Source organism: Bidens hawaiensis, unplaced genomic scaffold (genome assembly GCF_021521415.1).
Source record: "Bidens hawaiensis isolate Kalapana, Puna unplaced genomic scaffold, B.hawaiensis_p1.1 tig00023423_1, whole genome shotgun sequence".
In the NCBI taxonomy this organism is placed as follows: Eukaryota; Viridiplantae; Streptophyta; class Magnoliopsida; order Asterales; family Asteraceae; genus Bidens; species Bidens hawaiensis.
The window spans coordinates 147851-171503 of NW_027493679.1; the positions used below are offsets into that span (position 1 = coordinate 147851).

A 23653-nucleotide genomic window follows, 5' to 3' on the forward strand; every position below is an offset into this window, starting at 1 on the left:
GAAATTAAATGAGTTGATTAAATATTGTCGCTTAAATAGCGTCTTTTGTATTTGGGCAATCTGTTGCACCCCGGCATGTTCCGCCGCCTTTGGTCGGGGTGTGACACAAAACTTCTTCAACTTTCGGACCAAAACGTTAACCATTTACAATGTCTAGATATTAAAAGTTTAAAGTTACAATAAGTTAGTGTACACCAAACAACCAAAAAACATCAAAAAAAGACCTAAACATGTTCTTTCATATTAAACCACCATTAACTTCTTCAAATATTCTAACAAAAAAACTCATTTTGCTTCACCACCTGAAAAATTTTTAAAAACAATATCATCCAAATTAAATATACCTAAAATAATAACATGTTTAATAATGAAAGCTTGTGTTACACACAATATAGAAGATATATTTAAATATTTGTGACATAAACTTTAAGTTAATCAAGATTTATTAAAACTAATAGCAACTTAGAAAAAACATAAGCAGCACCATGGCCATCACAAGATCATTATATTTACATATTGACCCACATTTTTCAAAAATGTTGAACAATCAGCAAATTAGTCTGCATTTTTTATTAAACTGAAAACTAAAACATATAAATTACACAAACATAAGCATAGAGGACCAAAATTAAGCTTACATGAGTAATGAATGACAACACCCCTTTTGACAAATTTAGAGTTCTCAGAATATTTCAAAATTGCCCCTGATGCAAAATAATTCAACAAGTTAAACAGACCCATAACAAATCCTTTCTTTGACTAGTTAGTAGTGTAAAACAAACCATGATGCCCAAAATGCCTTTTTAGAAATTAACCCACATAAAATTTCCAAAATATCCCGTATCCGAATGTCAAATATTAATTTGAAACATATTTTACCAAATTTGAAAAAGCTAAAATCAGTATATGACTCAAACTTTTAACACCCTAACCTTAACGGTGCGTGGCTAGAATTTGAGAGCATCAAATTCTTTAAGCATGGTGAAAGTTTGAACCTCTATTGAGCTCCAAAAGTAATAAATGAATTACAAAAACATCAGTTGTATACAAAACATTGAATTGTATTGGTAAGATAAAATTGTATGAACAACTTACATTGTAAATGTTTGAACCTTCATTGTAAGTTATTTAAAATAAAATGAGAAAAGATTTTAGTGAAAATACTACATTTCATATAAAAATATGTAAATAAGGGATGAACAATAACTTACATTGCAGAAGTTTGAAAGGAATAAAATAGTTATGAATGTGAAGAATAATTATAAACTCTGGTTATTAAATAGTAAAAATGGACGATGCTATTTTGTTAAACATGTTATGTTTAGAAACAATTATAATTAATAATTAATATAATATAATTTAAATTTTAATGACTTAATAATAAGAAGCATAAATTTGGATGTATAAAAAATTACACTCGCTGAATGACCACGATAATTATAGACAATTCCTAAAATATTACTCTATTCGTCCCATTATAAGTGTCCATGTTTGAAAAACTAAAGTTTAAGGTGGATTGAATGACTACTTTTTTTTCTTACCAAATAATAATAATGCACATGAAAAGTGGGTCCATCAATATTGTTAATAATGTTAGTTGTGTGTGTTTAAGGGTAAACTTGAAAATTGGCTAATAAATTTTGAAAGTGGACACTCGTAATGGGACAAATAAAAAAGGAAATGTGGACACTTATAATGGGACAGAGGGAGTATAATTCAAGTCAAATTAAATATTCGAGTACAGTTATGAATTTATATACATTTCCTAACCAACAAATGTTGACTATTATTAATAATTAGAAATAATAAAGTCAAAAATCAATCATCGTAGTAAACATATAAGAATCATAGTTAATTAAACAATATATTTTACGAAAAAATAAGGAATTTTATTAATCAACTATCTGAAATATCTTGCTAATTTGAAATAACCAACAAGGTTAATGTTAAAAATAAAGTCATAATCAACTGTCAATCTCATCTAGTTAAATGACATATGAAGCATTGTATTGATTTAATATTATTGTAAGATATGAAGAAGGTTATTTTTGTTAAACCTCGTAAATTTAGAAATAGTTTTGCAAAATAATCAAATTGACTAAAGCCTATAAAATAAAATATTATATTTAGTATATAAAAAGACTATAAATAACCTATAATACAAATATAGTGAAAAGATCCAATACACTAATCCTTAACGTACATTAACGTACGCAAATCTATTTTTTCACGAATTGATCCGGAAATCACATCCAAACATCTCGGAATCGTCAATACATATCCAATCAATCATTTGTTCTCCGAAAAAAACAGTTTTGGAAGGTTAATCGATCAATTTTTCACTTTTTTCACGAAGACCATTTATTGAGCGTTTTGCTGAGCATTTAAGTTTTCTGAGCGTTTTAGGTTTTTGCCTTTGAGCGTCTCGCGCACCTACCGTACGTTAAGGCATTAGCGTACAGTAAATGCACCCTATAAATATATATACCATATAACATAACCTATATAACCTATACATGTATACAAAATAGTTACATCATATATATATAAAATCCGCGTTTAATTATAAAATCTAAAATTATAATCAAAATCCGGACCATAACTTTTGGAACTACCATACAAACGCTTTAAAATTTGAATTTGAATATGAGGTCAAATGTTAATTAAGGCATGAAAATGTATTAAATAAAATCGACTAATCATTACATTTGAAAAACCGAATCAATAAAATTAAATGGTGGTCAAATTATAAGAGGAAACAACATCATAAATACAGTTATTTTAAAATTTAAAATTTCTAAAAATATTTAAAATTCTAAAAAAACATATAATAGGTTTTAATTTACAAACCTTTTAATATAATTGACTAAATTAAAATTGAGGTAAAACAAATAGGTTTTATTTACAAAGATTCTAAAATTCCAATTAAATTAAATTATTTTGTATTAAATAAATAATTAACACAAATATTAGGTAAATAAAAATGAATAAAATACAGAAAAATAGAAAAATCAAGAATTAACATACCTACGAACACATATTTGATGGAGAAGATGGAAATTATGAAAATGGAGAAGACGGTGATCATATCTGCATCAATTGGTCGGAATAAGAAGTGTTTTGGACAAAAATCTGCTAAGGATCAAGTATCCAAATCTGTTATGTGAGGTAATGTGCTAACTCGATAACGACAAGTGTGTAAGCATAATATTGGTGAACACAAAGGTTTGATCACGAGGGAAAAAACCCTTAACCAAGATAGTCTTACTTCGGTCAAAACTTATCAAGGTAATCTTTGGTAAAATAACCTCGGTCAAGGATTAATAAGATAATCTTTGGTCGAATTACTTTAGTCAATGATCAACAAGGTAACCTTTGGTCGATGAGTATGTGATTATCGTGGTCTCCGACACAAAAAACCCCCGGACGGTGAAAACTATCACCGTCAATTAAATTGATAAATAAAAGGTGGTTACAAGTGCGGTGGAGTATATGATCGAGATTACAAAGTTAGCTAGTGTGTAGAGAGAATGCTTGCTTCTGCTCTAGTGTGTGTGTAAGTACATGTGTTTACCTATTTGATCATCACTCGTTTAAATAAGATAATATCACTAACTATATCTCCTATCTATCCGGAAGTCTTCCACCTAGCTGCTCCACGACCTTTGACCACGTGCCAAATGCCATCCAGTAGCGAGATAAGCGGGAGAATGAGGCTCATAGCCGTCTTTGATATTTGCACGTTCATCTTCACATGAATTCGTCCATTAACAGCTACATTGAAGTAGGATCCTGGATCCACGTTCCAGCTAGTGGATGTTCTTCAGAAGGATAACTGATCCAAGCACGTCTTCAAGAATAACATATACTTAGTACTCAGTTGTTGGTGACTCAACAAAAAGTCTTATAAATCCGCCACTTCTCCCATTAAACGTGTTACAGCCAGTTGACTACGTGTTTGACAAGTCCAATAGCGAGATATCCGGTGGAATAAGTCTTGGAGCCGTTATACTTATTAAATAACAACCTACACACAAGAAACAATTGTTAATAATACCAAGTACTGGGACCACTGATCCTGACAGGATCTGTCTAAGGATAACTGATCCAACAACATATGTCAGGATAACGTATCCACATTGTCAAATTTCCGTGCCCTAACAATTGCCCCCAAAATGGCGGTTGTGATAAGATCACAGCTGTCATTTGCCTTTGAATTCAGACTTCCTGCAAAAACGGATGAGATTTGACAAGCTAGATATAATTATCATATATCTATAGAGTTTGAGAACTTCCCTTCAAGCTATATATCCAAAACTTCTTATTTTTCTAGCAAATCATGATCAACTAGTAACACATGTTTAACCCGGGTGGATGATCCATATTTAAAATGGTGAAGTCCGGGTTAAGAATTTTGGTAATTGCAAGTAAGTTTAATAAATAGTATCTTTTAACTATCTGTTGATTGTCTGTTATTTTGAAAGTTTGTCTGATATAGCTTTAGACTTGTTGAAAGTTTTGAGAAATATTCTTTAGTAAAAAGTTTTTAGGATAAAATATCCTTGCAAAAATAAACCAGGATCTTAAATCCTTATAAAAATAGATTGAGAATAATGAATCCTTATATCTATGAAGATATAAACTGAAATCAAATAAGTGTAAACCGATAAACAGAAATCATACCGTAAGGTCTGGTTAGACCTAAGTTACCATAACTATTGATCCTTTTGCAATCCTTATAAAAATGAATTAAAGGATTTTGAATCCATAAGTATTGATCCTTAGGTGATCCTCAGAATCTAATTTATGATACCTGATGCAAATAACTTACGATATTATCTGGGATTAAACCCAATAAACCGGGGACAAGTCCATAAAATAAACTGGGGACAAGCCCAACAAACTGGGGACAAGCCCAAAAAATAATGTGGGGACAAGCCCAACAAACTGGGGACAAGCCCATAAAATAAACTGGGGACAAGCCCGTGCAACTGGGGACAAGCCCGTGTAATCTGGGGACAAGCCCGTGAACTGGCGTTAAACTGGGGACAAGCCCAAATACTGGGGACAAGCCCAAACTAGGGACTGGCCCAAAGATACGGATGTTAACTAGGGACTCGTCCAAACCAGGATTTAGCCCAAAAGTGAGATAACGTGAAAACGTTATAAATCGGTGGTATGGTACGTCTACCATAAATCGTAGGATCCTCCATATAGCCGAAGACAACGAAATTGTCAGTCACTAAGCGTGTACTGGTCCCACTGCCCCGGACTATACGTTGGATAGCGTGCGCAACTGGCGATCATGAGAAAGGTGAAAACCTTTAAACCGTAGGGGATATGACCATCGGGGGTCATATCCAATCGTGGGCAAGGCCAAGGGAAATAGTAAAGTACCTTAAACGTGAGGGAGAGGTGGCCAGCCTCTTAGACATTGAACCTCTTATTGAAATCTGCATTGTTACTTAAAAACTTGGAAAAAATAAATGTTAAGAATACAATATCCTTAAAATAACAAGAATATGAAATGAATAAGTGATCAAATAGATATTACCAATTTTAGGATCCTTGATCCTAGATGGATGCTTGATTCTCGAAGGATACTAGATCCTGACTATAAAAAATACTTTTTGAGATGGATAGCGTTCCATGCTCTGGGTAACCTGTTGCCTTCCATAGTTAGCAAGTGACATGCCCCCTTTCCAGCTTCTGACTCGATCAAGTTGGGGACTTCCCATTTGGGTGCTAGCTTTCCATCTGCTGGATTAGTTGTGTTTTGGAAGGCTTTCCTCAAGACTAGATCTCCTTCTTGAAATCTTCTGAGCCTTATATTTTTGTTGTATGCCCCAGCTACCCTTTGTTGATATGCTGCCATTCTGGTTTGGCTAGGTCTCTGAGTTCTTCAACGGTATCCAAGTCTTCAAAAATGATTTCTTTATTGTCCTCAGGATCACGGATGTTTGTTCTGGCTGTAGGGACCACCATTTCTGTAGGGACTAAAGCTTCTGATCCAAACACCAAAGAGAAGGGTGTCTGGCCTGTTGCATTTTTGGGAGTAGTCATGTCTGCCCAGAGAACATAAGGAAGTTCTTCAGCCCATTTTCCCTTCTTGGATCCTAGCTTCTTCTTTAGATTGTTGATGATGATCTTGTTTCTAGACTCTGCTTGACCATTGGCTTGAGGATGAACCAGAGTGGAAGTAATCATTTTGATGCCCCAACTGTCACAAAAGTTAGTGGTTCTATTCCCGATAAACTGGGAACCATTGTCACATACAATTTTAGCAGGAATACCAAATCTAGTTATAATATTTCGTTTAATGAAATATATTACTTCCCTTTCTTGGACTTGTACAAATTCTTTGCCTCAATCTATTTGGAGAAGTAGTCAGTCATAGCAAGCATAAAGACCTTTCCACCAGGTGCTTTTGGTAGCTTGCCCACAATATCCATACCCCATTTCATGAAGGGCCATAAAGAGGATATAGGATACAGAGGCTCCGCTGGCTGGTGAAGGATGTTCGCGTGTCTTTGGCAAGCATCACATTTCCTTGAATACTCTACTGCATCCTTCTTCATTGTTGGCCAGAAGTATCTAGTTCTGAGTATCCTAGAAAATAATGCTCTTCCGCCTGTGTGATTGCCGCAATCTCCTTCATGAAAATCCTTGAGTACTTCTTGGATCTCGGGATCCTCAATGCATCTCAAATATGGTCCTGCAAGAGATTTTCTATATACCATATCATTTAACAAGATATATTGGGATACCTTGAGTTTGAAGGACTTGGGATTTTCTGTGGTTGGAATTTCTCCAGTCTGAATATAGTTCTTGATAGGATGGATCCATGATCCTTTGTTATTTGAGGATAAAGGATCCCAGAGCACGATTTCTTTGTCATTTGTTATCTCTCCAACTTCCTGTTCTCCTATTGCTGGCGAGAGAATGTGGATTATTGGGATTTTCAAATCCTCAGGAATCTTCAAAGATGAGGCTAAGTTTGCTAAGGCGTCTGCCCCAGCGTTTTCTTCCCTCGGTACCTGTGTAATACTAAATATTTCGAAGGATTTCGATAACTCCTCCACAACATCTAAATATTTCATTAGTTTCTCACCTTTAACAGCATACGAGCCATTAAAGTGGTTAGTTATCAATAAAGAATCTACATAAACTTGAAGATACCTGATCCTCATACTTATGGCTAATTGCTAACCTGCTATTAAAGCCTCGTACTCTGCTTCATTGTTTGTTTCTTGGAATTCACAAGCTATGGACTGGGGTAATATGTCCCCTTGTGGCGATTTCAGTAGGATCCCTAATCCTGTTCCTCTCACGTTGGATACTCCATCTGTGAAGAGTATCCAAGGGTCCTTAGTCTTTTCCAGTTGTTGGACTTCCAAGACAACTTCTTTTTGTAGATCACTAGTGAAATCAGCCACAAAGTCCGCTAGTGCTTGAAGGCAAAGGTAGATCTTCTTCGCCCTAAGAAGGATATTATATCCTCCTCAATCTTACTGGGGATACTGGATCCTAGAAACACCTTTACTTCCGGATCTTCAGGGTCCAATGATACTTCTTTGAGGTCTTTCTCCCGAGCTTCCAGCACGTCCCTAGGATGTTGCTGTAGTTGCTATGCTATAGTTTGCTTGGATGTTGGCTTCATTGATGAAGAGTAGTAGTTCCTAGCCTCCGCTTGGTCACCCACTATCTTCACAACTCCCAAGGAGTAGGTAGCTTGATGCATTGGTGATAAGTTGAAGCTACATCCTTCATTCCATGGAGCCAAGGCCTACCTAAAATAACATTACAACAGGAAAGGTTATCTATAACACAAAATTTTTGGTATGAATTTAACCCTTCGATGTAAATTGGGAGGTTGATGTCCCCCAATGTCTTCTTGGTTTCATCACTGGAACCAACTAGCACCGATGTTCTAGGAATGATTTCTGAATCCGGGATGTTCATCTTCTTGAGGACATCATGTTGGATAATGTTGACTGAGCTGCCATCGTCCACTAGGATCCTGCGTACATAATGGTTAGAGATAAATAAAGTAATAATCAAACCGTCATTATGAGGATCCTGAATGTTCAGCTTGTCTTCCTCATCGAAGAAGATTCTCTTGTCTGTTGTTAATGTGGTTGACACTATTGGATGATCCCCATTATCCATCTTGATCTCCTTGGCGAATCTTTTTGCTGCAGAGAAAGAAGTTCCACATATGTCTGAATCTCCAGAGATGAAATTGACTGCCCGCACATCCAGCTTGTCCTGTTGAGGATCCTGGATCCTTGAATTGAAAAAGATTCTCTGATCAGTCACTCGAGTAGTGGAGATGAGTGGTCTTCTCTTATTATCCAACTCGAATTCTTCTACGGGACTTTCTTCTATGGCACAAGAATCTCTAAACAATTCGTAGTCTTTGGGGACAAAGTTGATCACATGGGCATCCGGCGGCGGTGGTGTTGCTTTCTGTGGAAGATCTTCAGGATCCTGGATCTTGGATTTCTTCCTTCCCAAGAGTTCTTTAAAGTGACCCTTGCTCAGGAGGTATCCAATTCTTTCCTTAAGCCGATGCACTCGTCTGTCGCGTGGCCAAAATCTTCGTGGAAGGCGCACCACTTAGACTTGTCCTTGAAGCCGACAACCTTCTTATTCTTTCGGGGCCACCTTGCTTTTTCTCCCAGATCCTTCATGGCACAAATCAAGCCATGAGTATCTACAGAGAAACAATAGTCGGAGATGCAAGGATAGTCTTCATCGTCATCTCCTTCTTCAACTGCCCGTACGTTCTGATTGTTGAACTTGGCATACGGCTTCGAATTGTTGTTCCTATTCCAAGATCCTTTATTCTTTTCGGGAGTTTCTTGTTTCGTTTGTCCCCCAAGACGATCCTGGATCTTTTTGTCTTCTTCTAAGAGGATGTATCTTAATGCCCTGTTTCTGACTTCATCTAATGTCTTGCACGGAGTCATCACTAAACCATCATAAAAAAGGGGAGCTCTTTTGAATTCTCATCTTGAATGCTTCAACAGCAGTGGTCATATCAAGGTTTGGGATTTCCAGAGCTTCCTTACCGAACCTGGTAACGAAATCCCTAAGGGATTCATCACTAGGTTGGATAACACGATATAAATCACTGGTTAACCTCTCAAATTTCCGACTACAGGAAAATTGAGTGTTAAACAAATTAACTAAATGAGAGAAAGATGTAACCGAGAAAGGGGGAGACTTAGCAGCCATTTCAGTGCAGCTCCCGTTAGTGTGGCTCCAAATCCTTTGCAAAGGCAAGCCTCCTTGAGTCTTTCAGGAACAGGATTAGTTTCCATCCATTCCCTATATTGGGCAACGTGTTCCTCAGGATCAGTGCTCCCGTCATAAGTCTTCATGTTGGGAGTTTGGAACCACTTCGGGATTTCTGCATCACAGATTGGTGGAGCGAATCTGGATAACTTGTGACTCCCCTCCGGTATCTCAGGAATTGGACGTATCACTCCTGGGACACTGGATATCATATCCTTTAGCTTCTGTAACTCCTTGGCCATGGCCTGGTTGATACCTGAATCCTGCATGGGAACATGGTTAGTATCTAAGGATATAGGATCGTACCAGTTACCTCTCTGCTGGGTGGAGTTTGGTATTCCAGACGAGTATCTGGGATAAGAGGAGTCAGCAATCGGAGTGGGTCCTCCAGATGCTATGGTCTGCATGGGGATTATGTCCCCATCATGGACTTCGAAAGACCGTTGATGATGGGATCCAAAGGATCCTTGATCCTGAAAGAAGGATCATTGATAAGGGATCCCGGAGGATCCTGGCGGAAGCATCCCTGATCCTCTTTGTAACATCGAGGAACTCTGCATTGTTTGACCCATCGACACATAGCTGAAGCTAGATGGTCCTTGCTGGAAATCCGAGTATCCTTGGATCTGATGACCCATGGATCCTTGTTGAAGGATGGATGATCCTTGCTAAAAGGCTGAGGATCCTTGAGTCTGAGGACCCATGGATCCTTGCGAAAGTTGAGCCAGGGATCCTAGACTGGTGAAATCCAGCATCCTAGGCATCAGGGGGGTGAGATCCTCTGCTGGCCTCTTGGATTTTCGGATGTCTTCGATCTCACGTAGGATCCTTTGGTTGGTCTTGTTCTGTTGTTCCATATATGCTTTCACCTGCAAAAACATAGAGGAAACGTCATTGTTAGAGTTTACCGCCGAAGTAGCAGCGGTTGTTTTCGAGCTCTGGAAGACTGGTATTTGTGTCTTGCTCCCAGAAGTAGCATCCTTTGGTGCTCCCGTGATTGGCGGAGGCATCGGCGGCAAGGTCCTTGAGGAGAGAGAAATCAAAGATGGCATAGCTGACGATGCAGAGGTGGATTGAGAGGCCATTGCAAGGGTATAGGGTATGAAAAAATGAGAATTGATGAGAATAATACGGTTTATAGCACCAATTGCCCCACGGTGGGCGCCAAATTGTTTTGGACAAAAATCTGCTAAGGATCAAGTATCCAAATCTGTTATGTGAGGTAAGGTGCTAACTCGATAACGACAAGTGTATAAGCGTAATATTGGTGAACACAAATGTTTGATCATGAGGGAAAAAACCCTTAACCAAGATAGTCTTACTTCGGTCAAAACTTATCAAGGTAATCTTTGGTAAAATAACCTCGGTCAAGGATTAATAAGATAATCTTTGGTCGAATTACTTTAGTCAATGATCAACAAGGTAACCTTTGGTCGATGAGTATGTGATTATCGTGGTCTCCGGCACAAAAAACCCCCGGACGGTGAAAACTATCACCGTCAATTATATTGATAAATAAAAGGTGGTTACAAGTGCGGTGGAGTATATGATCGAGATTACAAAGTTAGCTAATGTGTAGAGAGAATGCTTGCTTCTGCTCTAGTGTGTGTGTAAGTACATGTGTTTACCTATTTGATCATCACTCGTTTAAATAAGATAATATCACTAACTATATCTCCAATCTATTCGGAAGTCTTCCACCTAGCCGCTCCACGACCTTTGACCACGTGCCAATAGCCATCCAGTAGCGAGATAAGCGGAAGAATGAGTCTCATAGCCGTTGTTGATATTTGCACGTTCATCTTCACATGAATTCGTCCATTAACAGCTACATTGAAGTAGGATCCTGGATCCACGTTCCAGCTAGAGGATGTTCTTCAGAAGGATAATTGATCCAAGCACGTCTTCAAGAATAACATATCCTTAGTACTCAGTTGTTGGTGACTCAACAAGAAGTCCTATAAATCCGCCACTTCTCCCATTAAACGTGTTACAGCCATTTGACTACGTGTTTGACAAGTCCAATAGCGAGATATCCGGTGGAATAAGTCTTGGAGCCGTTATACTTATTAAATAACAACCTACACACAAGAAACAATTGTTAATAATACCAAGTACTGAGGACCACTGATTCTGGCAGGATCTGTCTAAGGATAACTGATCAAGAACATATGTCAGGATAACGTATCCAAAGTGTCAAATTTCCGTGCCCTAACAAGAAGTTAGGCTTGTTTATGTATTGATGAAGACGAAAATCGTTGTTGCATCCATTGGGAGGAGAAACTAATACAACAGATGTATTGAAGACGACAATCATAGTTGACGCACCAATTTCATGGATAAACAATTTACGGACAAGAGTTATTGGAGAGAAGACGGTCATGAATTTAAAACAATAGTGGTCAGATAAATAACATAGTGTTGATAGAGCTGATAACAAAACAACCGAGTGTAATATTAGTGGGTATCGGGTTAAAACGGAAACGGACCGTGCCTCTTTTAGATTTAATATTTAGAATAAAATTAATAGTGTATATGTGGAATTAACATAAATGGAAACATAGTGAGTTGAATGCATAGGTGGATAGCCTAGTTGATTGCCATGTGGACAATTGTAATGTTTTAATAGTATTGTTAGATTAGACTAAAAATCAACACATTTTCTTTCTTTTATTCAATTAAATAATATACTTTTATACATTTATCATTATCTTTTTAATCTTCTCACTCACAACCATATTTAAAAAAATATTAAAAAATAATTTAACTTTCCAATTTAAGATTTTCCATTTCTCTACTCGCAATATTCTGACTAGGGCTGTCATAACATGTCGGACACGACACGATAAAACATGATGACATGTTGTACTAAACACGAACAAGACACGATAACTAATCGTGTCATTTTTTCCAAACACGAAACGAACATGTTTAGTAACAGGTTAACCTGTTAAGGGACATGTTTAAACATACAATGAATAATACATGTGTAATAAAAACAAACATAAAAGTTTTAGTTAATACAAAATCCATAGCATTTTGAAACAAAAAACCACACTCCTTAACATATATGAAACAAAAAACTTTAAATCCATAACATAATTGAAACAAAAAAAACCATAGAAGCAAACCATAACATTCATTAAAAATATAATAACGGGTTCTAACGGACATAAGTAAAATGTCGTATATAAGTATGACTTTAGGTTTAGGACTTTAGGGGTGCATATTTATATATTATTTTTAAATTAAAATTTTACACAGGTTAACATGTCTTTAACCTGTTATGACACGAATTTTAACATGTCTTATACATTTCGACATGTTTAAGACAAGAAACCTGTTAAGCTCAAATCTAAATTTGTTAAAACCCGTATCTTGTTAACAGGTTCGTGTCATAGATTGACGCTGCTTGCATGAATTTCTTACATTAAAAAATATAAGAAAAAAGAAAAAAACATAACCATGTGACCACTCTTTATCTCCGTCTACTCAATCCATTCTAGTGGATGTAACCATGGCAAATTGTCTGGGGTTCAAACCCCCTTTATCTCCAACCGTACTCCGCTCACCGCCCGTTTCTTCCGCCGCCACCGCCGCCCGCTTTTCTGTTTCATGCAACCTGCAATCCGTAAGTCTCTTTATTAATTAATTCAATGTTTATCATATAAATGGTTTATGTATATATATATATTCAGTTAAATTTTAACTTGGTATAGAATTTTGTTATTTTTGTTTAAATTGTTTTTCAAACATCTGCATTTTTATGTTCATTGTCTCCAGCTGGATACAAAAAAAGTAGTAGTTTTCACTAAATATGGACACACACAAAAAAACTATAATTTATGATTTAGTTGTTATTAAATAACGTGTTTGCAATCTCCTTGAAAGAGCTAAGAATTGTCCGAAATGGAGCTAAGATAAGATGAATGAGACATCGACACTCAAAGTGGCTAATTACATTATATAGTTATTTTTTATATAATTATTAAGCAACGTGTTTGTAGTCTCTTTGATGAATGAGATTTCGACGCTGGAAGTGGCGTGTTTAAAATGAAATATTGTGAAAATCTTCATTATCCATTTTGCTAATATATAGACAAACTAAAGCTAATAACTATATGTAGTTGCTATTTAAATAAATATTAATTAATGTTTTTGCGATCTCCTTCATGAGAGCTTTGCAACGAGCTAAAATGAATAAGATATCAATGCTCAAAGTGGTGCGTTTAATATGAAATTACTCTTAAAAAACATCATTGTCCATACTGCTAATATAGAATCAGACTAAAGCAAATAACTATATGTAGTTGTTATTTATATAATTATTAAATAATGTGTTTGCGATCTCCTTGATGAGAGCTTCGTAATTAGCTAAATATTGTCCAATACGGAGCTAAAATGAATAAGATATTGACACTCCGATTATTTTGTTTAAAAATAGAAGTGTTTTAAAATCTTCATTATCCATTCTGCTAACATAGAGTCAAACTAAAGCCAATAACTATATGTAGTTATTTAAAAATTGTCAAATAATGTGTTTGCGGTCTCCTTTATGAGAGCTTCGCAACGAGCTAAAAGTTGTCTGAAATGGAGCTAAAACAGATAAGATATCAACACGCAAAGTCGTGTTTTTAAATAGAAGTTTTTAATATCTTCATTAACCGTTGTGCTAATATAGAATCAGACTAAAGCTTTTGCAGTTCCAAGAAGGAGTTTGATGACCTTGATTCTTTCCAGTTGCATATTCTTACAAATTGACAAAAATGTTGCATTCGCTCAACAATCTGTTGAATTCAGGGAATTTATAGATGCTTTTGACGGGTACTCGTTTAATTATCCTAAAAATTGGATTCAAGTCAAAGGTGCCAATGCTGACATATTCTTCAGAGACCCGTATGTGCTCGATGAGAACCTCTCGGTTGAGGTCTCATCACCTTCATCATCGAAATATAAAAGTGTTGAAGATTTGGGCCCGCCTGAAGAAGCGGGAAAGGCGGTTTTGAGGCAGTATTTGACTGAGTTCATGTCTACTCGGCTTGGCGTGAGACGGGAATCGAGTATTCTTTCTACTTCATCTAGGGTTGCTGATGATGGGAAGATGTATTACCAAATTGAGGTAAGATTTTTTCAAACTTATGTCTCGTGATCACGTTTTATACACATGAATCTTTTTTATTACTAGAAATTTTGGTAAACAATGTGGATATGCAACAAAAGCAGTCGGTTCGTAGGGGTGTTAAATGTATCGATTTCTACACAAGCATAAAAATCTGCCACAAACACAAAAATTTGACACGAGAAATCATGTCAGACATGTGAAAACAGACATGTCACAATTTTTCACGGGCTAACATGATCACGACTTGTTTAATTCGACCCGAAATTTTTATTTTTTGTATATTAGTATTACAAAGTTGTAAGTTTACAATAAAAAGTACAAATGTATATTAAAAAAATTATGTTTAAGCTATAAAACTTGATGCTCATTTTTCTCTTTTTATTGTTTAACCTTTGACAGAAAATGCTCATTTTATGCTATCTTATAATAAAACATATTTTTTTTAAGTTATATAAATAAACTAGTTAAACGGGTCAACCCATGAACCTGACTAATCGACCCAAACACGACCCATTTAGCTAAATATATTAGTGGGTTTGAGCCGAACCTGTTTAGACTAAGCTGAAACACACCAATTTCGTGTTAGGTTCTTGTCGTGAAATTCTCACCTCTAAATGTATAGCGAGCTTAATTTAGTTTCAGAACTGTATTATTATTGTTTCAATAATAATCTAAGTTGTTGAGTAACACAATTTGTGAAGTTGTAAAATACACATTTGATGACTTGTTTGGCCCATTTTAGCTATAAAAAAATTCTGACCTTTTTTAATATAAGATAACCTCGATTCAGTTTCAACCTAACACGATTGTCACCTCTGGTGAAACATTTAGTGATTGATTTTGTTTGGTTGTTGGTTTGCAGGTGAACATAAAGTCATATGCTAGCAACAATGAGTTGGCAGTTATGCCACAAGACAGAGTGGTGCGTTTAGAATGGGACCGGAGGTATCTTTCGGTTCTAGGGGTTGAGAATAACCAGTTATATGAGTTGAGACTACAAGTGCCTGAAAATGTGTTTTTGGAAGAGGAGAATGATCTTCGTAGAGTTATGGATTCTTTTCGGGTTAACAAGTTGAGTGCTTAAATCATTTTTTTAATGTAGCATTTGTTATTTTGTAAACTCGACTTTGTTTACAAGGGATACAATCCGTTGATTTTGGCATCTACATTTGTACGTGTTTTTCTTCTTGTTTTCATGTTCTACACTAACATGATCAGCCCTTGTAGCCACTGCTTATTCATGCAAGAAAACATATTTTTTAAACCAAGATCACGAAACTCCACCAGCTGAATATGCCATGTAAAACAGGCGGGGTGGGCGGGTTGGGTGTCTGGTCAAGACGAGGTTTTCAGTGAACATGAGTTCAGGTGCAGACGGGTCGATTTAAAAAAATTAAATTGGTCGGACTAAATTAGCCTGGGTTGCAACAAATAGATTACCTGATGTTTTATATTATGACAGCTGGTGGTGTGGAGGCGGTGGCGTAGCCGTAGGTGTCGATAGTTGGTGGCAGCAAACAATGGTCTTGGGTGTTGTTGCTCACCTCATTTGACTCGTTTTGAGTTATTACGTGTTTGAAGTGACCCACTTATTTAAGTTCAGTTGAAAATACGAACCCAAACTTTGTTTTTACCCAAATCAGCTAATCTATTAATGATTGTCTGGTTTACTACTAACCAACAGAATCAACTAAAATGCAGCTTGTGTATGGGCTGTTACCTTTAAGAGGGTTTGTAATAATGTTTAATATAAAATAATTTTTTCAGAGCAAATAACATAGATCGTACGTGTGTAATAATTCTTATACATAATTAGGTTACTATTCGACATACGCGTATGTAATCATTTACATATGGAACCAATACGATTAGATAATACACCCCTCAAAAAGGATAAAGACAAGAAATAAGTGGAAGTTGGATTCAAGCGTATCTTATATTTCTTTGTTCTTTTGAGTTTTGGCTATAATATTATCTAAAAGTGTTACTGCATTTGAATGAGTTTCATACACAGTATATCAAGTACCATAACAACATAACAAACCGAGTTCTTTTTGCACCAAAATCACAAGACGCTAAAAGCAGACTGTATTGTAGATTGGAACTGGTTCGCGATAGTCTGGGAAGCGAATTGTTGAATCTGCTTCTTCGCATCTGCACACAAATTTCCAATATCAATTCAAACCCACCCATATCACAAACCACAAAGGATGCTTGAAACTCAACATATAAAATAAGGGTCAAATAAGGGTCGTATGGATCAATGGGGTTAAAAGTAGCACACGGGCCAAATCACTTTACGTCCAAGATTTATATAGTTATTAACTTATTGTAATAATGCTGCTTAACGGATTGCCTGTTCATAAAAAGCATAAAAGACGGACAAAAGTGTATGCCTGTCAACCCAACCCAGTCCGGTCCCAGCCAACTAATGGCCCATTTTCATTCAAGCCCATTTAACCTGCCAGATAACCTACCCATTCTATAATCATTTTATCCATTTCCATTCTACAATCACTTTATCCAAAAATGTTTAGCTAATTAATAAAATAATACATTTATTGGTAAATATAAATTACACTTAGTATTCATAACAGGTATATTTAGGCCAGCCTGAGCTGACCAGCCACACATCAACTATTTATTATGTTATGTGACTAATCTACAATGACCACAGGGATCTTTTTAACAAGTGACATGAAACCTATATACAAGTTTTAATCATATCCTAAAATCAACTGAAATCATGTAAAAAATTGATTCATTTTTAGGCTGCATTAAAATAAGAAAATGTGATATTTATATAAATATCTAAAATCTTATAAAAATGAGTTACGTACCTTTACGACATTTTGTAAAACCAACAATATTTGCAATGCTGAGAGTCAAACATACTCCGACAACAAGGAGATAATCGGCTTGGAACCTTATCAAAGAGAATATTCCGAAGAAGATCCATACAACCGCCTAAAAAATTTGAATTGGATATATCACTCATCAGTATTGTCTTTTCTCGTTTTTTGGTACAAAAAAAAATAAAAAATAAAAAAAGCACTAATCAAGTTGACTAATAAAAATTATTACCACTTATGATCCAAAATCAGTGACAGCATGCACATCTAACAGAAAAAGAATCTCCAACCTCCAATGCTAAGTCATAAGGTTATCAATGTGTCATCATTACTAATACTAATTGTAGCATATTATATAAAATCCTACTTTATACCAGAAGTGAATGGTCGATTTTGGGCTCAAGCAAGCCAAAAACCAAAATCCGGTTTCGGAATTTTTGAAAACCGTTCGGTTTCACTTTTGCCATTCGAGCTAGAAATTTTGGGATAAAAACAAATGGTCCAAAATAATAAATTTGGGCCTAAACTTTTTTGTTAATTATAAATTAGTTGATTATGAAACATTTGGACTTGAAAATTTTGGTCTACGCCAACTACTGGTTTCACATAAATGAGAAATGATGTGTTTTCGGTTTTTGAGTGATAACAAAACCTAGCCGAAAAATTGGTCTTTTTTCTTAAGTGTAAAACCCTGCCACCCGCTTTTAGTTTGGTTTGGTTACGTCGGTTATTTCGGTTATGTGCCCCTACTTTATACCGATGGTACATATCACTTAAGTTTTACTGATTTTGATTTTGCAATCACTTTAAAGTTTAAACGTCCATGTTGGAAATCATACCCAAAACCAACAGTAGAAGTGTAGAACAATCAGATTTTTGTGATCGAACCAAAATCACGACTCTTTCTTGTTATTAAATAAACTTGCACACCAATTACACCTTAACCATCTATGACTCAAACTCCTCATACCTAGGACTCTAAACAACTAGATAAACATGCAATTAAATCAAACAATTAACTGATAAAGATAACTAATGCACTAAACCTATCTTTTAAACTTCTTACAGTTTAGCCCTTCAACTTTCACATATGAACTAACTAGAATTTACTACCAATAGTCTATTCATTAGGGGACAGAAGTTGGCTTACAGTCAAGTAAAGAGTCCACCAGAACAGCCATGAGTCCTTTTTGTTCATACGAGCCAACGACTGTAGTAAAAAGTTTAGAACATATAAGATATATAACACAGGCACTACAGAGCCGGTTAGATAGGTTGCATTTGTGGTTAGAAAAAACTATAAAATATTACCTCTTGATCAAGACATTCAAATTTCCAGACGCTCTCGCCATTGTCATCAATTTCATTCCACCATCTCAAACCGACTAAGATTCGACCACTAACATTTTTGACCACCCAAAAATCAAGAGCAGAGAGAAGAACAGTAACCACAAATATGATGACAAAACTATCAGAAAAGAGGGCTGAAAGTATGTAAAATGCTAACGCTCCAGCCTGAATAAACACAAAAAAATAATATTATTTAAACGCTACATGGTAAGGAGAAAAGAAAGAATGATATATATAAATTAAAAAGACTAGACCTTGAAAAGCACATGAAAGAAGCAAATCCTTGGGTTTGCATAGTTTTCTCCTGGAGGCTGAGCACAAGTAGAATGTTATATTATAAAATGAAATCATATAAAGCACAATAGTTACAATAATAGAAGAAAACTGTATGTGCACAAATCACTGGATTCATATAACGTGCTTCTATTTAGGATACTAGGAGCGGTGTTCAACTAAACAAAAGAACCCGACGAAGAATGAGGCCAGTAATAATTATGATTATGTGCAACAACAAAACAAGAACAAATATCTAACAAAAAATAATGAAATTTCCAAACAGCTAATAATCATATTACAAAAGTGGCTAAGATGGATCTAAACTTAAACAATGAAAATTAAGATACACTAACACTACATTCATGAATTCAACAACATCACTCGGTAAACGTAAACAATAGGTGCCCTAGATCTGTAGTAATAATATTATATTATATTATTGAATCTAAGTAGCAAATACCGAATACATACGATTTAAAGAATGATGATATTGGGGAAATATAATATAATATACCGGGTTCAGATCCATGACGGATAATCAGATACAACGATGATTGATCAACTTCAATTCGCAGCTAATTGGATTGTTATCGCTGAACACGATATCGGTTATTATTACGACTAACCAACCCAAACCCGTTAACCCCTAATCAGACGGGTATGGGGTTGCTTTAAAACTAAGTTTATCAATACCAACTTTTTAATAAAAAATAATTTCCATACGTTCTACGTATACAACCCAATCTAACCCAATTTTTACACTTTTATTCACAATCCAATTAAACCCAATTATTTTAATACATAATACATATAAATATTTATGTTTAATTTATTATATAAAATTATTAAAATTAAAAAAATATTTGCCTTTTTTAAACATTATTATTTTAAATATAAAAAATATTAGAAAAATTACGTTCATTAAACATATTTAAATAAAAAAATAATTCAAGTTACAAGCATGACACTAAATTTAAAATTGCAAATACATAAGATGGAAATTACATAATTATTCATCAAGGGAAAATTTGTGCCATATATGCTCAATCAGATCATTTTTTAGAGCATACTGAGATTCTCTATTGTGAAGTTGTGTTTTGTTGGTCATATAACTTAATAGATCTGCAATTCGTTCAGTAGAATATTGGAAAGGTTGTTCATCATCTTCAGTAGAGCTTCTTCGTTGCCGATTCAGTAGTCCCCGATCTTTTTATACTGCCACCACCTTCTTCATTCTTCACTTCACATTCAGGACGAGAACATGTTGTGTCACGATGTGTTGGTAGCGCCCACTTCTGGTTTTGAGACATAACATCATTATAAACAACAATATCATTAAACTTGCTTTTAACATCTTGCTCATAAATTTTATGAGCTTCACTCTCAATATCTTTCTGGCTACAACCGCTTTTTCCACAACGATGTGCTTCCTCGTATGCACCAACCCACTTTTGGACACTTAGACAAAGTCGTTTATAACGACCTTTCATTTGTTGAAAATTCCTCTTACCAATTTTTTCTGGTGTTTCTGCCTAAGCTTCGTCATACAACTTCTTTACATTTGCCCACATTATTGTAGATTTCTGGTTTTTGCCACAAATTTTATCTTCACTAACAATACACCATGATGACATTAAAGCGACACCTTTAGCAGCATGCCATAAACCTCGTGTAGTTTCTTCAGCATTTTGTGAGGTTTGAATATTTTCAGTGACAGGAACTTGACTCGGGTTTGAATAATAAAAGTGTTTTGATTATTCGGGTAATCTTCGTCTCCAAGACTCATATGATAGTTTGAAAACGCGAGATCCATTGTAACAAATAAGAATCAAAAGAGAATGGAGATAGAAAACTATGAGTGGATGTGAATATATTCTTGTATATTTCTAGATTACAATTTTTATCCAAAAAATCTAACAAACCAACAGGGTGTGGACACTTGGCGAATTAGATAATATCATAATTATATAAAAAAAAACCTTGAATTTTTACAAGTATTAAAAACATAAAATTAACATATAATAATATTAAAAAAATACATGTTTTTAAAAATGCTCCACTTTTAATAAATTTAATATCGAAATGTTCATAAAAATAAACTAAACAAAACTGTGTTTTTAAAAATTTAAAATAAGTTAAATAATATAAACTATTAACAAAAAATCAATTTGTATAGAAAAGAAATTGTGTAAAAGAAAAGAAGAAGGAAAATAATATTTAAATGATTGAAGGCCATGGCTTGGGTTGTGAGCTCGGACAGGTCGTTGGATCAGTTGGGTTTAATTTATTTTTTTAATTATCAAATGGTGTAACAACCTCACAAGAGGTTGTTGGTAAACCTAGTATAAAGGGGTGTTTGGCCTAGCTTTTTTAACAACGCTTATACTTATAGCTTTTTTAGCTTATTTTTACAAAAAAAGTTTAACTTGGTGTTTGGTTTAGCTTTTTAAGCTTAAGCTTATTAGTTTATATAGACTAATTTAAATAAGCTTGTTTGAAGATGGTTTTTTAGCTTATTTGAATAATCTTATTTGTGTAAGGAAATAAACATAAGCCAAAAAATAAAAGCTAGTCCAAACACCCCCTAAATTTTAAAAATTATGAAATTATTATATAATACAATTCTGGTGCCGCAAAGTCCTGGTTGGGCCACTATGCGGCACCATATTGGTTATTTTTTGTTTGTTTAAGTTGCGGTCCGACCAAATGTCAATTTTGTATTTTGTTTTGTTTTGTTTTGGTTTACTTCCGGTCACGTACCAAACGTGATGAGAACCGATCATTTCGAGCATACTCGACGCGTTTTGTTTTAGTTCCATTATCATAACAAACGTGACCAAAACAAACCGGGTGTCGAATTTTTTTAGTTCCGGTATCGTAACGAACGTGACAGAAACCAACCGAATTTACGTAGACTCACCGCCTCAACGCCCGGGATCGTCAACGGTCTGGTTTTACCGGCTGACGTTACCACACTGAACCTACTACAATTTTTATTATCTTATTATTTTATTTTGGTTTTAGTTCCGGTACAATAACACACGTAAACAAAACTGACCGAACTCGCGTTGACTTATCGCTCAACATTTGCGACCGATAATATTTGGGTTTTATCATTGCCAGGATTTTACCGACCTGCCCACGCGCAACGCGCTGGGTAAAACACTGGTTTAATATATGTTGGAATGAATGACCACGTTATTAGAATTATGAGAATTAATTTCATATATACCATTACAAACATTAGAAATATCATAGATATCCAAGTAAAACTTGAAATTATCATATATGGCCTTATAAAGCAGTTAATGTATCATATATACTCATATTCATTAATAATTATTTAATAAATGACCATTCTATCTTTATTATTCAAAAAAACTAACTTTCGTATATGCTCATTTTTAACGAATAAACTATTTTACACCTTTCTATTACATAATGTGTTTATACCATACGTTGTTATTTTAACTTTAATCAAAAGTTTCTCACCATTAACGACAACCAAATCGTCTCTTGTAACACCCCGGCTAAAGCGGAATACGCATGAGTGTGACGTACAGATTGCTCAAAACACATGTGACACTATCAAGTGACGATATTACCATTAATTGATATAAACAACATGTACACAAGTTTGGTAGTAAATGAAATACAAAGAAATACACATATCAAAGTATTTTGTCCATTTGTTTGAATATCCTAAGTACTAATGTCTTCTTCTCGTATTATCTTCTAATAGATGTGCATGTAGCGCATATATATATATATACACACTATATATATAATACACCAAACAAGGGTAAATTAAGACACTCATTTTTAAGTAAATTACAACACTTAAAGTATGAGGTACATGTGTTAGTAAGGGTAAACATGTCTTTTAAACACAATCCATTCAACTTACAAGTTTGGTCTCTCATCTTTAACCATATTATGTTTTTAATTTAACTTGTAAACTAACTTCCCACCCATGATTTTTAAACGACTATAGCCTTTTCTTATGTTAATATTTTTATAAACAAATTGCACCATAAAAATGAGCATTTTATTCTCTTTAATTTGGATATGATATTGTTGTAATTTTTTTTCATTTTAATTCAATTAATATGTTACGTAGGGGTGTTCAGTGTCGGTTTTGATGTTTTTAAGTTAAACTTGTGAGTCCAACCGTTAATACTGATTTTTTGTCGTCCAAAACCAAACTCAACCATTGAAAGTTGGACCCGAATCGTTACTAACGGTCTGATTCCAGTTTGGTTTCACATTTTAAACTTTAATAATAGATTTAGTTTAAAATAATTAGCAACTTAAATGTACCATAAATTTTAACTGAAAACTAACATAATATGATACTTGAGATGATCATAAATAAAAAATGATAACTTTAGCCACATAAATGGTAAATATTAATGGAAGATCTAGGACGTAAAATGATAACAACAAAGATTACAAAAGGAATCATATTGCAATTAGGTTAATTTATAGTCTTTTCTGGTTTCATATGGCCGGTTGCCGATATAAACCGCGACCCAACCGTTCACTACGTTTTGAAAATTTTGAAACCGACCAACAAACACCCGCTGCATCGCGCGGGCACCCGTCTAGTATATATATAAAGTAAAGTCAACTAAATGAATAGTTGGTGAGTTCACACAAGTTTTTAAATAAGTACATAAAAACCATAAAATTCCATGAACAAGTGTAAATGAGCAAGTAAGGTCCTTTTTAGTTGGGATTGTGCACCAACGTA

The 23653-nt window shown here is 34.8% G+C and overlaps 2 protein-coding genes across 2 annotated transcripts; one reads left to right on the plus strand and one right to left on the minus strand.

Annotated features, from left to right (window-relative positions):
• Positions 1-12782: 12782 nt before the first annotated feature.
• LOC143567520 (psbP domain-containing protein 1, chloroplastic-like) lies at positions 12783-15595 on the plus strand. The gene is made up of 3 exons (XM_077053922.1): positions 12783-12931; positions 13988-14419; positions 15285-15595. Exons 1-3 carry the CDS (start codon positions 12818-12820, stop codon positions 15504-15506), a joined length of 768 nt encoding a protein of 255 aa, XP_076910037.1. The 5' UTR covers positions 12783-12817; the 3' UTR covers positions 15507-15595.
• A 744-nt stretch (positions 15596-16339) lies between these two features.
• On the minus strand, positions 16340-20390 carry LOC143567529 (Golgi apparatus membrane protein-like protein ECHIDNA). Its single transcript, XM_077053929.1, has 6 exons — positions 20088-20390; positions 18879-18935; positions 18586-18789; positions 18425-18484; positions 17263-17389; positions 16340-16576 (listed from the first exon to the last, which is right to left on the minus strand). Exons 1-6 carry the CDS (start codon positions 20388-20390, stop codon positions 16488-16490), a joined length of 840 nt encoding a protein of 279 aa, XP_076910044.1. The 3' UTR covers positions 16340-16487.
• Positions 20391-23653: the final 3263 nt, after the last annotated feature.

Bases quoted from the DNA above. Each gene is read 5' to 3' on its own strand.
- LOC143567520 (XM_077053922.1), top strand. From the start codon at position 12,818: ATGGCAAATTGTCTGGGGTTCAAACCCCCTTTATCTCCAACCGTACTC. The intron at 12,932-13,987 runs GTAAGTCTCTTT...ATATAGAATCAG, and splicing joins TTTCATGCAACCTGCAATCC to ACTAAAGCTTTTGCAGTTCC. The intron at 14,420-15,284 runs GTAAGATTTTTT...GTTGGTTTGCAG, and splicing joins AGATGTATTACCAAATTGAG to GTGAACATAAAGTCATATGC.
- LOC143567529 (XM_077053929.1), bottom strand. From the start codon at position 20,390: ATGAAAGGTCGTTATAAACGACTTTGTCTAAGTGTCCAAAAGTGGGTT. The intron at 18,936-20,087 runs GCAACGAAGAAG...ACTTGTGCTCAG, and splicing joins GATCGGGGACTACTGAATCG to CCTCCAGGAGAAAACTATGC. The intron at 18,790-18,878 runs GTCTAGTCTTTT...GTGTTTATTCAG, and splicing joins TCTTTCATGTGCTTTTCAAG to GCTGGAGCGTTAGCATTTTA.